General features: G+C 36.4%; 1 protein-coding gene across 4 annotated transcripts in view; it reads right to left on the reverse strand.

The window, feature by feature from the left end:
* Positions 1-418: 418 nt before the first annotated feature.
* CEP85L (centrosomal protein 85 like) overlaps positions 419-16,029 on the reverse strand; it is a 212,838-nt gene continuing 197,227 nt past the window's right edge. For all 4 annotated transcript variants that reach the window (XM_070496098.1, XM_014866119.3, XM_014866121.3 and 1 more), the window contains 3 exons: positions 9,399-9,506; positions 7,233-7,464; positions 419-5,203 (listed from right to left, as the gene is read on the reverse strand). In XM_070496098.1, the coding sequence (XP_070352199.1) occupies positions 5,040-5,203; positions 7,233-7,464; positions 9,399-9,506 (504 nt within the window). In that variant the 3' untranslated portion in view covers positions 419-5,039. The remainder of the gene's footprint in view (positions 5,204-7,232; positions 7,465-9,398; positions 9,507-16,029) is intronic.

A 16,029-nucleotide genomic window follows, 5' to 3' on the forward strand; every position in this document is an offset into this window, starting at 1 on the left:
TTTGACTTGCCAGCCCAATCTTTCAGCATTATGGAAAACTGAAATCGGATTTTGTCTGTTGGAAAAGTAGAAAGAAGACTCTTGATTTAAATGGGGATTTTAGAAATTCTAAAGGTGGACAGAACTCTATTAGCTGAAATGGATACAGGCATGCTTTGCATTTACAGCACCTGCCAAAGGAAAATCTCAGTGCCCTTCATGAGAAGACCCGGAGAAAAAGCTTTTCAGTAACTCGAAAGACATTCTAAGTCAGACTTAAAGCAGAAGTCTCCATGTTGTAGTCAAAGATTCTCTTGTGTATTTATAGAAAGCTTTTACCTAAGTATCAAGTCAGCATATTCTCATCACTGAGAATTCAGGAGAGTCTGAAATTTAAAATACATTCTTATATTAACGTGAGGCACTTGGAAGACATAAATCTTTTTTATAAAAAATTTATTTCTCTGTAAATACAAATTCCAACATCAACAAACAATAGTCCAGTGGAAAAATACTTAGCCATTAACACTGAAAACTTTTTATTTAATAAATAGAACTTTGGCATTCAAAATTCTAGCTGTAAATCCTATTAAAAAACAAAACCAAAAAACCAACCCCTTTACAAAAAAAGAGGCAAGAATGATAGATCAGAAGGCATAAGCCAACCAGTGGCTTCACATTCTTTTCACAATAACGGTATTTCAATTGAGTCATGACCGCTGTATTTACACATGAGGTATTCTGGGTGGTTCAAAAACTGAACCTAGTTTACAAAACCACCAGTCGCGGTGACTGATTATACTCTCTGCTGTGCTTTTAATGTAACCACCTAGCACCTGACTACTTCTTGTCATCACACCAATGTGATGCCGGATTTTATATTTACGTATTTAAATAACTATTTATACACATATGTACACACATACACACAAATGACGACATTCCAGAGGAGTGCCCGCTCACTCTCTGGGCAAGAGGCTGGGCTCCAAGGACATATGATAGCTCCTCTCATGTTTACTAGGGTCTCTACCCAGTAATGAAGAACTGCTCCTTGCTTAAAAAAAACAATACTTAATCAAGTCTATATACAGAAGAACAAGGTGCAATAATAATCATCAACATTCTTACAGCTCCTGTAAAATAGAAATGAACGCTTACTGCAGGCAAAAAGGCACAGAAGGTTCTCTCTGTGTGCAGCTGAAACAGTGTTGTTAATGACTTATTGATTTGAAACTACATTCTTAATATACTCAATACTTCTTTTAAATAAGAAAAAATCGAAAAATCCAAAATCTTTCCCCCCTCATGATTAAATGCATAACACTGTCATACAGCAATATACCACCATGGCATTCTCGGGTGAAGCTGGAAATTATATTCTTTATACCAAATAGGAAATAGCTTTTCTTGTTTTGTGAACACTGAAAAGAACTGTCAAAAATGGAAATGAAATGAATTAACTTTGTCTCTAAGAGCTATAGCTACTGGCAGTTTCAAATGACACAGTCTGAGTGAGCATGGTTATGAGAATTGCTTATTACTGTAATTACATATCTACAATGATAGAAGTCTACATAAGAGAATGCTGATAATCCAAACTAAAGATACGCTTGAGCTGAACTATGCTATACAAAAATACAGTCCAAGTTCTCAGCTGCTATGATATTCAACGAACTATTACTGGCATTGAAAGAACATTTTCACAATAAAGAAGTTCCTTTAAAAATACCCTTTAACAGATTCCTATTGGTAAGTCTTGAACTATGACAAAACTAACTTATAAGCTCATCACTAAGTCAGAAATGTACAATATCTATATTAGCAACACTTTCCAGCCCTCGAGATTGTCTCTAACAAGCTACTGAAAGAAGTCTAATAAATTGTCATGACCAAAATAAACTTCACTAAAATAAAATACTGTTAACATTAAATGTTGAATCCTATTTCAAACAGAAAAAGGGGCCACACTTATTTTAAAAAATGGAAAACAAAATTCAGGCATGACTTACCCAGTCAATACTTAAGCTTTTGAAAATTAGAGGCCACTGAAAATTTACTAACAGTTTAATAAAAGTCATCGTTTTCTAACATCACATGAAAAGACCACTATTGTGCCTCTGATTCAGTTAATTTTATCTGCACAGGTGATTTGGGTCTCTCATTGAGACAACTGTTACTTTATCCCTGCTTGAATGTGACTGAGGCCAAATAAGCTCAACTTCAAAACCCAGAAGACCACTAATCAACGCTAATGCTGCATGAGGTACTTCCTAAGAAGACAAGGATTTTATTCACAAAAGCATAATCAAAGAGTTTTCATCTCTAAGGAAATTTTCAAATAGATTTATTTTAAAATTTCGGTTAATTTTCATCTTGGACATATATCACTGTAATAACTTTCAAGAACAAACTAGTTCAAACTAGGACAACACACTACAGTGTCTATATTTGCCCATCTTATTTGGCCTAACAGTAAAATCTTTGTTTTCAATGAGATACCAACATTATTATGTCCTAACACAAGAGGTTGTCTTGGGAGGGGGCATTTTCTGAAAAATCAAAATTCAATACTGACAAATTAGAATACTACTAGTTTCATTTCCCCTAGAAATGGACAACCCTCCAAGGCTAGGTCCTTTCACAAACTCCAGACTCCAAGAGATCACATTTTGTAATTCACGGTTATACTTAAACTATCACACCTTAATTCTCTTTTTTATGGGAGTATACATTGCAGCAACTGAAATACATGAGCAGTAGTTTGTTAATTTCCTAAGTTAAAAAATTTTTACCTCAAGATACTTGAATTAGGTCAAATTCTGTAAGTTTTTGAAAACTAACATTAAAAAATCAAATTTTATCCCAACTCAGAAAACAAAACTGTACTTACAGTTGATTAAAACAAATGACCAAAAGTTTCTTTAAAGCAACAATAATAACCATAAAACCCCAAAACATATACTAACAACCTAGGAGACATTTAAGTAAGAACGTAGTGATCCAAATCAGTGATTATTTGCCCATTAGTACCATCATTTTAGGGTGCCTTTATTTCCAAAATTGGGGAGGTTGGCATTTGGGGAGGAGAGTCTATTCAAAGAGAATGTAAAAACGTGCGTTGCCCTTATGGCTTATCTCTTTTAGATGCTATTATCTACTTCACTGTAAAGGGCCATTTTTATAGATAATTAATTTTTACAAGGCAGAATTCTTTGCATCAGATTTTTGGTACAAATTTACTGCTCCTTGATTGTCTTCAAACCATCAACATTAAAAAACAAATGAACTCATTAGAAAGCCAAATTCCTACCAGTGATCAAGTCCCTCCTGATGAGGTGAGGGCCCTTGAGATGCGGAATCACTACAATGCACTGATTTCTTAGTGCCCAGATCCTCAGAAGTAGGAGGAGCAGGGAGGACTCAGGCACTGAGCAGAAGCAAAGTTTCATGTCCTTACGATGTATTCTAACCGACTGCTGAAAGAGAACTACGGAATAACTTAGCAAGCGCTGTACACAAGCCCAGTTCTGAAGTGAATGTCTTCCTGGGTAGTTTCCTTGAAGGCCTTATCCCACATGTTTTCACTGTGGAAAATCTTTAAGAAAAATCTTTTCTAAGAGCAGCCTTTATACCAGTATATAAGCCTGGCAAGAAAACAGACATGTGATCTTCTCTTGCCCAAAACAATAATATCCTGCTTGATTCACACTCCCTATTCCTTCTACCTCTTATTCAATCTTGACCTAAATGAGACTTGGTTGCATCAAGAAAACAAACCAATCTGTAAAGGACAATGATTACCATAACTAAGTACACTCAAAAGAATGTAATGAATGCTCCTGAGACAATAAAAATATAAAGTCCTTCCAAAATACCAACTAAAACAAGGAAATACTCATTTGAAGTTGAAACGATTGTACGTCTACTTAAGAATCAGTTGCATTTCGTAGTGATACTCTGTACTCCAGGAGAACTACCCTGGCCAAGCTTGTATTCTGTAAAAAACCCTGTTTGTAGTGTACTTCACCTAATAAAAGGAATCAAAATATCACCTGGCTTAGATTTTGTTTTATGCTTAGTGACAATTCAGATATAAAGAATACAGATTTAAGAATACTTTTCTTAAAGTAGTTTCAACTTTAAAACAAACACAAAACTGTTAAGACGTAAACGTTTGAGATCTGGATAAATAAGCTATTGTTCCAGAGTCACTTTGTCAATTTTTCTTTTACAACAATGACTGGAGACCTTAGAAGGTTTGCATGAATTACACATGGCTTTGTTTACATTGATATATATAAACAAAAAGTTGTAAATAGTAAGGGACACGTTAAAATTAGTTCAAATTGTGTTAAATTGTTTTATAATATATAAAAGACATCATCACATCCAAACTCCACACCTCTAAGGCAATTCACAATCACTCTGGAGAAACAGCTGCCCTATCCACAGTCCTAAAATCAGCCCAATCCCACACCTCATCATCTCAGCACAGTGGTTCTTCAAAACACAAATGGTCTTGCCTGCTGTACCTCTATTAGCACACCTGCCTGCTGTTGGAACTCTTGTTCAGCCAGCCCTTGAAAACCCCAAGTACAACACAAGCTTCTACATGAAAGCAAAGAAATACAAGAATAAACAGCGTGTGCCTTTCTCAGAAGCTGTGCTTTGATCCTAGAAATCCTTATAATTTTGTGAATAAACACACGCACACACACACAAACTACAGGATAAAAAGAAATCCTACCCCTTTATCTGAAGGGGATTCTTCACAGCTTGGTCCTACAGTCAGTAGTTTGAGAATACTGAATTTTTTTTTTCTTATACACTCTATCACGTTTCAAATGGTAATTCAATTTTTTGGCCTAATTAGACAAGCCCCTTTGAAATATCCCATTCCCTTTCTCCCCTAACAAAACAAATGTACAGAAAAAAAAATCCCATGTGCAAGTCATACGTCACTAGCAACTTTCCATCGTGGCTCCTAAAAAGAAACAGGAAGAACTATAACACAGCAGCATTTAGCAACGGGTCATTATTGCTGCGGGATCAACACTCCATCATTGGGTAACGCAGCTGTCTCCCATGTCCTGAGCATAGCGGTCTGATATTGTAGTCCTTAATTCATCAATGTCCCTCCGTAACTGGCATACATCTGACAGTTTTTTAGTGAGTGTTTCTGGGCTGTGGTCATTCTCAGTCTCTTCAACTGAACAGTTCATTGCTGTGGAAATAAAATATGGAGAGAATGTCTCACCTTTTTTTGAACAAAGGCATTTTAGGATTTTCAACTTAATTATCAGTGGAAATACAACGCTGTACACTGAATACCAGTCAGGGTCAGGTTTAAAGCATGAATCATATAATATTAAATAGATTTTATCTACCTGGTCCTCTTAAAATTTTGCTAAGGCTTCTGAGAGACATCAATATTTAACTGGCAGAGAATTTCACAGAAGATTGAGACTGAGCAGTCACAAAGGTAGAAGCAGAACCTAGAGAGTGTCAGCATGGAAACCATGGTAGCAGAGAGTTTTAAGAAGGGTAGGGTGACCCGTATCAACAGAAAATTGATGAAGTGATGAGATAAGGATTCAAAGAACCACTGGTTTTTGACAAATTAGCTGGGTGGTCAAGTTTTCACAATGTCCAACTATAAGGTAAGCATTCTGGGGTTAGACTTTAAAGACTGGAAGGAGCATACGTTGGGAGGTGAATGTGGAAAGGGTCGTGAATCTTCCTTTTATTCATATTCAAATAGCTCTCTTCTCCTCTTACTGAAAAAGTTAACAAATACTATATAGGATAGGGCAAATGCAGAAGGTTACAAAATAACTGAATGGGTGACCAGCTCTAAAATGGCGGAGAAAATGAGTTTTTGTGTGTGAGCTTTTGCTTCTTGATCCAAGAGGTCACTGCTAACTAAACCACCCATGTTCACCTGGCACACTTCTCCTCCTCCTCTAGGATTCAAGCCCAAGCCCAGTTCCTCCATGGAGCCTCACAGCCCTTCCTAGGTAGATTTGGTTGGTGTTTCCCTTGTGTTCCTGCTGTCTTCTTTCCACATCTCCATTACAGTACTTATTGCAATGCTCAAACAATTTGGTTAATGTGCAGGCAAAGGCTGTGTTCAATTTATCTGCATTATCAGCACCTTAGTGCCTGGACTATCGAAGGCCAGGAAATAAATATTTCCTAAGTGAGTGAATATACTTAAACTTTGAAATATTTGTTACATGTCCACACTCATATATGTGTACACACAGCTATGAAGTGGAAAGGGAAATTCTCCTGACATCTCCGAGCACAGTTACATGTTTCACTTAACAAGTGATAGAGTTTGATCAAGAGTAGTATTTGGTTTGCTAAAATAACTATTATGATGCAAGATGGTGGAATCTTTTTGATGAAACTGGAAACAAAACTAGTCCTCACTCTAGTCACATATTAACCATATTATTAGACAATTACCCAATAGAACATGTTGGTGCATAAACCTTGTGGTCTTACTGCATATCTCCTGACTAAAGTCCATTTCTTCTGTAGTAAAAAGAGACCAACATGTCAATATTACAATTCAGATCCATGTGCAGAGATGAGTATTCCTACAAAAGTAGCTGAGGGAAGGGAAATTAGGACATTCCTGTGGCAGCTCTCACAACTGTGTGTGGAAGAAGCAGAACTGAGGCAGAATCGGTGGGTTGATACTCAGAAGGACAAAGCCAGCAGGCACGTATGACAAGGGCAACAGATCTATGGGCCATGAAAACTGGCTCATGTGACAGCATTGGCAGTTACATTAAGCAATTGCCATAGAACAAACACTGCACAGGAAAGCAAGTGAGTATTTTTTCTCAAATATTTTACCAGTGGACAGGTGGCTGGGTCATTAATTTATACAATTACCACATGAAAGCCAAGAGAACCATTACTTCTAGAAGAGCAATCAGGAAATCACACCTAACTACACTCTAGTCACATATTCACAGATTCAGCACAGCTCATCCACGCAGGCACAGCCGGAGGCAGTCCATCAGCTATGACCCTGCTCACTTCTGTAAGTATAATTAAGTTCTAATAATGAAGTAATAACAGGTATTCAGAGACCCACAGACTCAAGCAGAGATTTATAAATCTAAGTAGGAAAGGGGATTAAAAACAAACGGGGAAAAGGCAATCAGAAGTCCCTGATTCATGGAGACAGGTTCCTAATTATTAAGCAACACAATAAGGACAAGCCATCAGCCACTTACATCTGATTCCCAGTAATAATGAAAGATTAGGCTCCTTGCCCTGAGCACGCTGATTAAGAATACTACACAACGCCTTTAAGTCAAACAGACAATAGGACATTTCCTTGAACAGCTGATCAATCACACTCAAATCAAAGAGTGGCCGTTTGGAAAGAAGTGCCTGCTGCCTGGACTGGTCGGCTTCCTGGCCCTGATCCAATAAACAGCACGACTCTTCTGTTTGTCTTTGGTTCTGCAGTGGATAAAGAAAACAAAAATCAGGGGGTCAGAACAGAGGAGTGGTACTCAAAAGTTAACGTTAACACGTCACAGTGGAGTCGTATCATTTTCACATTAACCAAATTTAACTGCATAGACACAGTAGGAAAAAAAAGAGAGAGAAATAATTTAAGTAGTGGAAATGGTTCCTCCACGCCATGTGATGCCCTAGGGTAAACCTGAGAGGAAACATAAACCCAAACTGTCTTAGTTTCTAGGAGTCTCACGCCCTCACATCATGAGCATCCTGGCTGTGTACATATTTTTCAATAATGATATTTATCCCAAGAACAAAAAGAACTATGAAGAAACTTTAAACCTCATCCTGTAGTTTTATTGTTAGTAGCAAGAGTGATTGTTACTTTGAAAGCATTTTTTGTCTATTGGGAAAAAAAGTATATATGTTATTATGTTAATTTTGAAACCAAAATTTTCAGTGTAAGAGAAAAAGAAATACAAGTATAAAATCAAAGAAGAAAAAACAACTCTGAATTATTAAATTTGAATTGGAAGTATCAATATGAACTCATTATTTATTACCCTCAGAAAGAGATACCTTCACCTCATCCCCAAAATTGTCACCTTCTCCCCCTCATCCTGAAATTGCTAATTAAAGGTAAGTTTAATTAGCTTTCCAGTTGGGACTGTATTTCAGAATAACAAAATGGCCTGCACATTGCTGAGGAAAAGATCTTTTTTATAGATGAATAGCAGCTAATAAATGTAAATGAAATTATGTAATCAGGAAAAAAACCCCATTTGTTTAATCCTCTAATGATTCAGACAGTGATCATCAGTGGATACTAAACCCATCAAGGTAAAGGGTGCTGGCAAACTGCATATTCACACAGTCGCCTACATATCACCGCTCAGATGACTTGCTGTTTGCAGAGGCTATAACGTAACAATGAAAGAATCAGTGTGTCACCGTCTTAAACCCAGTGAGATCAATATTTGTGTCACTTACAGTGGGATAACCAAACATATATAATTTGATGATGTCAATAACACCAAGCATTCGTGCCAAAAAATGTTTGATCTGAGCGTAATGATAACTTTAGCTCTAACTTCTAGTTTACAAGAAACAGATGGGGTAGAGAACAAGATAAATGACACCACAAAGAAGCAATTAGACAAATTTAAATGGTCTGACAATCTATAAGTCTGTAAGACAACAGGCCCAGTTTCGTCAAAAAGTCTCTAACATGGGAGAACAAAGGGACCTCAGATTTATATGACAAAATGAAATGCAACTCATGGTCCTTGATCGAATACTGATTTCAACAGTCACTATAAAAAACATTTGGGGAAGAAGTGGGGAAATTTTACTGGAGAGTAGGTATTATCGAGTATCAAGGAATATTATTTTTATTGCACATTGACAATGGTGGTATGGTTATACAGGAAAATGTCCCCAATTTTTGGAGATGCATTCTTAAGTATTGAGGGGCAAAATGTCATGATGACTGTTAAAAAACGAAAATAAGTATTTTTTTAATAACATGTCCTTAAATGCAAGCCAAGTATTTCATCTCATAATTAAATGAAGAAAGTGTGATCTGTTCCAATGATGAAGTATCAAAATTGCACCTTCCCTAAGGATTCCTAAGGATAACTTTGTCTCTATTCAATTTATGCCTCATTCAAAGCCTTCAGGACCTAAGCTCTCTAGGACATTCGAGTTTGCTGTAGTTAAGTCTGCAAAACTGTATTCTAAGATATAAGAAAATAAAAGTTTGTCTTTTCGATTATAAGTTTAGTTAGCCTAATCTAATGTATTTAATTAACCAGCACAGCAAAATCAAGTCGTCAATTAATGTCCTATGAATATGCACAAAATAAGATTTGCTTTAATTTAAATAGGTATGGAATCATCCTTTCAAAGCAATTTTAATATCTTCTACTCACATCAAGCAATGTTTTTGTTAATCTCTGTAGGTTTCTTTCTTTCTTTTCCAGTTCTTCCATCATCTTTTGAGTGGTCAATTTTTCTTTAGACAGTTTGCCTTGCATAGACTAGAACAAAGAAAATTGGAAAGCAAACCATGTTAATGCTTAAAGCAAAATGCAGCCAGGCAGGTAACCAGGAACACTGGCTCTAAACACTTTAGATCCTCCATCCTCCCCAGTCCCTTGGAAGGGGCTGAAGCCTTCACTTTAAATCAATCCAAATTAATTCTAGAGTGGATGACAGTAAAGGAAAATAATAATAATAATAATACCACCTTTACCAAGAAAGTTTTTAATCTGGATAAAATATGTTAAATCTAAAATTGCTGCTTAATGCTATATTACAAACAGTTCTGATTTTATTAATTGACCTTTGTTTATAAATTGGGAGTCTATTAGCAAACCTATACACTTTTTTTTTGACATTTTTCTTATGATTAATAAGACACAAGATCATAAGACTATCCCTATTTCTGTGATTTGAAACACAGCTAAACAACCTTCTCTCAGGGCACAGCATTCCAAGCTGTGAATACAATGTTGAGTTTAGGCCAAAGGTCTATTATGGGACTCGATAACCCAATCTCTTTGTTAACTCCCATTATGAAATCACAAATTGGCCAGGCATGATACGATTCTAAGAAAATCCTGAGTACACCAAAGCAGTATAGGATATTTTCAGAGTACTCGGGTCACTTTGGCCTTTAAGCCTAATTTTTAGCTATAGACCAAAGAAAAATTTGTCATAAACCTTGTGGTTATCAGTGATTTCCAGGTGTTTCTGTCAACATTTTCCTTCTGTTAAACCACAAGATCAATAAACATATGCCCAGAGAAAAGATTTCATTTTTTCCTCAGGACTGTATTTAGTCTCAACTCTGAAAACACTTCAGAACACTGACCATCTAAACAGCACACTTCACTATGAAGAGTTTCCTCACATTGTCTCTGGACGGAGTAAGACAGGGGAGCTGTCACCATGGGTGACAGCTAAGGGGGGGTGACATGAGACTCTTGCAAATATAAAGCAGTTTTCTCAGTCTCAGATATTCAACCTTGATGCTTTTTACTTTCATTTGTCTGCTAAACTCTGAAAAAAATATTACATTTAAGAACTTAAAAGTTGGATACAAGTGAATTATGCTCTATAACAAGCACATTTCCTTCCAGGGAAAACTCGTTTTATATTCCACAAAAATGACTCCCACAGCACAATGTCACATGGGCTGAGTATGTGTATTTTTGGATACTGAAATTTCTTTGTAACTGCATTTGACTGACTAAAAACTTATATGACTGAATGATATATGGGGATTTATTTAGCTAGCTGAAGATCGATGCTTACTGGCATGACAGGATTATTTTGCTGGAATCCAGAATTCACTCTAAATTTTCTTAAGAATTGTGTCTATTTATTTTATAAGGCTTGTAGAAGAAAGGCACCATAAACTACTCTAAATTTCACATTTTAACAATGAAAACTGAACTCAAGAGAAGCATTTTCATAATGCTATAACTCTTTAGAAGATCATAGTGTTTTATATTTTTACCAATTCAGAGTCATGTTGAATGTGACTAATAATTAGCTAGTAAATCTAATATATTCCTACGTAAGACTAAATCGGTGAAGAAACAATCTTCTCCATCAGAATAAACTGGAAATGTTTGGCAGTTAGTGCTCTTTGTCATAAGAAGGAAAATTGCACTTGGGAAATAGAGCAAGCTTAATGTGTTATGTTGGTTTGGTTCAAGGGCACTTATCAAGTAGCCTTTTAATAAGGGAAAGAGTTCACAGAAATGCTTACCCTAAAAGGACCAAATGCTGTACAATTCCTAGGATACTTAACAAGCTAAGATAACAATGGCATCTAGGAAGCATTAATAAGGGAAATGCACTCTCTGAATGAAATTTGACATTTTCTCTCAATACCTTTTAAAAAACTAGTTAAGGGGCCAACCCGGTGGTGCAGTGGTTAAGTGCACACGTTCCGCTTCTCAGTGGCCTGGGGTTCGCTGGTTTGGATCCCGGGTGTGGACATGGCACTGCTTGGCATGCCATGCTGTGGTGGGCGTCCCACATATAAAGTGGAGGAAGATGGGCATGGATGTTAGCTCAGGGCCAGGCTTCCTCAGCAAAAGAAAGAGGAGGACTGGCAGTAGTTAGTTCAGGGCTAATCCTCCTCCTCCTCAAAAAAAAAAACAACTAGCTAAAAGAAAGTTTATCTCCTACACAAGGTCATTCCTTCAAGACTGGGAGAGGTGGCTGTTTTATCTAATGCATAGAAATTAACACAGAGAGTCAAGGAAAACGAAGAAATAAAAGAATATGTTCCAAGTGAAAGAACAAGATAAAATCTCAGCAAAAGAACTTAATGAAACAGAGATAAGTGATTTACCTAATAAAGAGTTGAAAATAACAGTCAGAAAGATGTTCTCCTGGATCAGGAGAACAATGCATGAACAATGTGAGAATTTTAACAAAGAGAGAGAAAATATAAGAAAGTGCCAATCAGAAGTCACAGAGCTGAAGAATACAATAACTGAACTGAAAATATATATTTGAGGGGTTCAATATCAGAGCAGATGAAGTGGAAGAAAGGATCGGCGAACTTGAAGACAGCGCAGTGGAATTAATCCAATCAGAGCAGCAAAGAGAAAACAGAATGAAAAAGAGTGAACATACCTTAAGGGACAACATCACATGGAACAATATTCTCATTATAGGGGTCCCAGAAGGATAAGAGAGAGAAAATGACATAAAACTTAACTTGAAGCAATAATGGCTGAAAAATTCCCAAACTTGGGGATGGAAACAGACATCCAGATCCAGGAAACCAAGAGAATTACAAATAAGATGAACCCAAAGAGACCCATACCAAGACACATTATAATTAAATTGTCAAAAGTTAAAGACAAGGAGAAAATCTTAAAAGCAGCAAGACAAAAACAACTTATTACATACAAGAGAACTCCCATAAGATTATCAGCAGATTCTGGAGTAGAAACTTTGCAGACCAGAAGAGTGTGGCATGATATATTCAAAGTGATGAAACAAAAGAACTGCCAACCAGGTTTGCTCTACCTGGCAAAGCTGTCCTTCAGAATTGAAGAACAAATAGTTTCCCAGACAAGCAAAAGCTGATGGAGTTCATCACCACTAGATAGGTAGCCTTACAAGAAATGTTAAAGGCACTTCTTTAAGTTGAATAGAAAGGGCACTAATTAGTAACAGGAAAACATATGAAAGTATTATAAATCTCACTGGTAAAGGTAAAAATACAGCAAAACTCAGAATAATGTTATAAAGGTGGTGGGTTAATCACTTATAAATGACTACAACACTTTGTTAGTAGATACACAAGATAAAAAAATAAAAATTATGGCATTAAAAATATAAAAAGTAGGGCAACTACATCAAACTAAAAAGCTTCTGCACAGCAAAGAAAACTATCAACAAAATGAAAAGGCAACCCACCAAATGGGAAAAAATATTTGCAAATCATATATCTGATAAATGGTTAGTATCCAAAATAGAGAACTCATACAATTCTTAGCAAAAACAAACAAAAAAATCCATCCTGTTAAAAAATGGGCAGAGGTTCTGAATACATATTTTTCAAAGAAAATATACAGATGGTAAACAGGTACATGAAAAGGAACTCAACATCACTGATCATCATGAAAATGCAAATCAAAATCACAATGAGATATCACCTCACACCCATTAGAATGGCTATGATAAAAAAGACAAGAGATAATAAGTGTTGGTAAGGATGTGGAGAAAAGGGAACCCTTGTGCACTGTTGGTGGAATTGTAAATTGGTGCAGCCACTATGGAAAACAGTATGGAGGTTCCTCAGAAAATTAAAAATAGCACCACCATATGATCCAGCAATTCCATTTCTGGTTATTTATCCAAAGAAAACCAAAACACTAACTCAAAAAGATATCTGCACCCCCACGTTCATTGTAGCATTATTCACAATAGCCAAGACATGGAAACAACGTAAGTGTCCAGAGATGGATGAAAGGATAAAGAAAATGTGATTTATACAGTAGAGTATTACTCAGCCACAAAAAAAGAAAGAGCTCTAGCCATTTGCGACAACATGGATAGAGCTTGAGGGTATTCTGCTAAGTGAGATAAGTCAGACAGAGAAAGACAATACCATATGATCTCACCTATATGTGAAATCTAAACAAACAGAAAACTGAACTCATAGATAACACAGAACAGATTGGTGGTTGCCAGAGGCAAGCGGGTGGGGGTTGGGGAACAAAATGGGTGAAGGAGGTGAAGAGGTATAAACTTCCAGTTATCAAGTTAAGTCCTGGAGATGTAATGTACAGCATGGTGACTACAGTTAATAATACTGCATTGTATATTTGCAAGTTACTAAGACAGCAGATCTTAAAAGTTCTCATCACAATTAAAAAAGAATTTATAAGCCATGTGGTGTTGGATGTAAACTATACTTATTACGGTGTTCATTTTACAATATATAAAAATATCAAATCATTATGTTGTACACCTGAAACTAGTGTTATATGTCAATTATATCTAAATAAAAATAAATAAGTTTTAAAAAAAGAAAGAGAGTTAATGGTAACAGCAGAAGATTTTAGAGTCAGAGATAATTAAGTTCTGGGTCCACAGCTTACGTGCTGTGCAATCATGGGTAAGTTATTTAATCTTTCTAGGCTCCAAATTCATTAGAAAGAATTTCCTACCTTGTAAGGTATTAGGAAAATTACACAGTGTGTATGTAGACCACATTTTTGGGTGTCTGCCTATTCACAAATTCCATGAATCATAAGTAGTCATACTTGTACTGGACATCTGTACTCTCAGGTCATAGCTCACTGGTACAGGCTGACTGAACACTTGACCAAACCTGAGGAACTAAGACCTAGAGTCTATGCGTTAGTCTCTGCAGGTGGCTGGAAATGCACTATAGAATTTAGGAGCTGTGGGGCAGCCATATTCTGCCATATTGGCTGAGAAAGGAAAGGAAGTCAGTCTGGAGAGAGAGAAAATAATGAAACCCACTGCAATGAGAGAAGGAACAATGCCTTTTCCTTCCTGAAGCCGAGCTTCATTCCCTTCTATGGCTTCCATAGATATCTCTGCATTCTTAAAATACAGTAGATGCTACGGCTTTTTTGCTTAGGCTAAATTGCATTGGTTCTGTTGCTTACAATCCAAAAGCCTAAATGACCTCTACCTGGTGCAAAATATTTATGCAACAAACACTAATTCCTTTCTTCTTACACTAAATATCAAAAAGAGCCCATTTCTTTTATCAAATCACCATGATATAAACTTTAAATATCTTACAATGTTGTCAGTTATACCTCAATAAAGCTGAAAAAAAAATTGGCCCATTCCAAATTCAGCAACGTGGATGAATTTTCTTGTGGGCAAAGGTTTTTTGTTTTGTTCACCAGCTATCCCCTAGAAAAGTGCCTGGCCTGTGGCAGAAACTCAGTTAACAGTTACTGAATGAGCTAAACTAACAAATAAATGAAAAACTAACCACTCAATACCTCATTTAGTTTTTATTTAAGAAAAAGGTTATGTTCACTCATTCAAAAATAGTTTGGGACTGTCTTTTATGCACATGGCACTGTGCTAAGACCTGAATTAGATAAGGATTGTTCAGACTCTAGAGCATCCATTATAAAGCTCTCGGAATAAATGTAGCAGAAAACAAAACCGGGCATTTTCTTTGATCTCAAGGAGCTAACAACACCACCATATTGTAGAGTGTAATCTACTAAAAAATTTCACCTTAAAAGCAAAATTTCCAAATTCTACTTCTAGGCAACTGAACACAGGTGCTTCCCACAGAAAGCTAGCTTTCCACTGTGCTCCAGTTTAAGTATCTTTCATTCCAGGAAAAGACCCTTAAAACAAATCCCTCTCCTAAGGCTTATACAAGACAGAGATGAGACCAACACTTTTCTTGTGCATTTGGTCTTTCTTTTGGGATTTTCACTTTGAGGCAGCTAGGAGTAATGGCAAGAGCACAAACCCTGAGGTCAGTCAGACATGAACTAGAATCTCAGCAGAGACCCTGGGCACACCTTTTTAAATCTCAGCAACTTCATGTACAAAAGGAAGACACTCTTTCTTACCTTTTAAGATTACTATTAAGGTTTAGAGATAAATATAGACCAGAAAGCACACTTCCCCTAACATGTAACATTAGCATCAGCATCATCACATCACTGATACCTCTGCATGTGGCAATAGAGGCCCCATTTCTCACTTTGGCCTAAGTGTGAACAAATATTAAATCCCTGTTCCTCACTCCTCCATACTGATAAAAGGGAGAATTTTCAAAATATTTATAAAAACTAAGAGAAATAAATAAGGAATTGCAAAAACCATAAAAATTGCCATTTTTTAGGTTTCTAAGAATCAAAGACAGTGTACAACTCAAATTCCTTAAGCTAACTATCATCCTGCTCCCTGATATAACTTTAAAAACAATCTGCTTGAGAGTTCCACTCCCAGCATGACAGCATGAGGAGCTCCTCAGGCTCGCGCCCCAGTGCAAATTATAAAAGAACACATTTACAGTTT

This window comes from Equus asinus, chromosome 24 (genome assembly GCF_041296235.1).
Source record: "Equus asinus isolate D_3611 breed Donkey chromosome 24, EquAss-T2T_v2, whole genome shotgun sequence".
In the NCBI taxonomy this organism is placed as follows: Eukaryota; Metazoa; Chordata; class Mammalia; order Perissodactyla; family Equidae; genus Equus; species Equus asinus.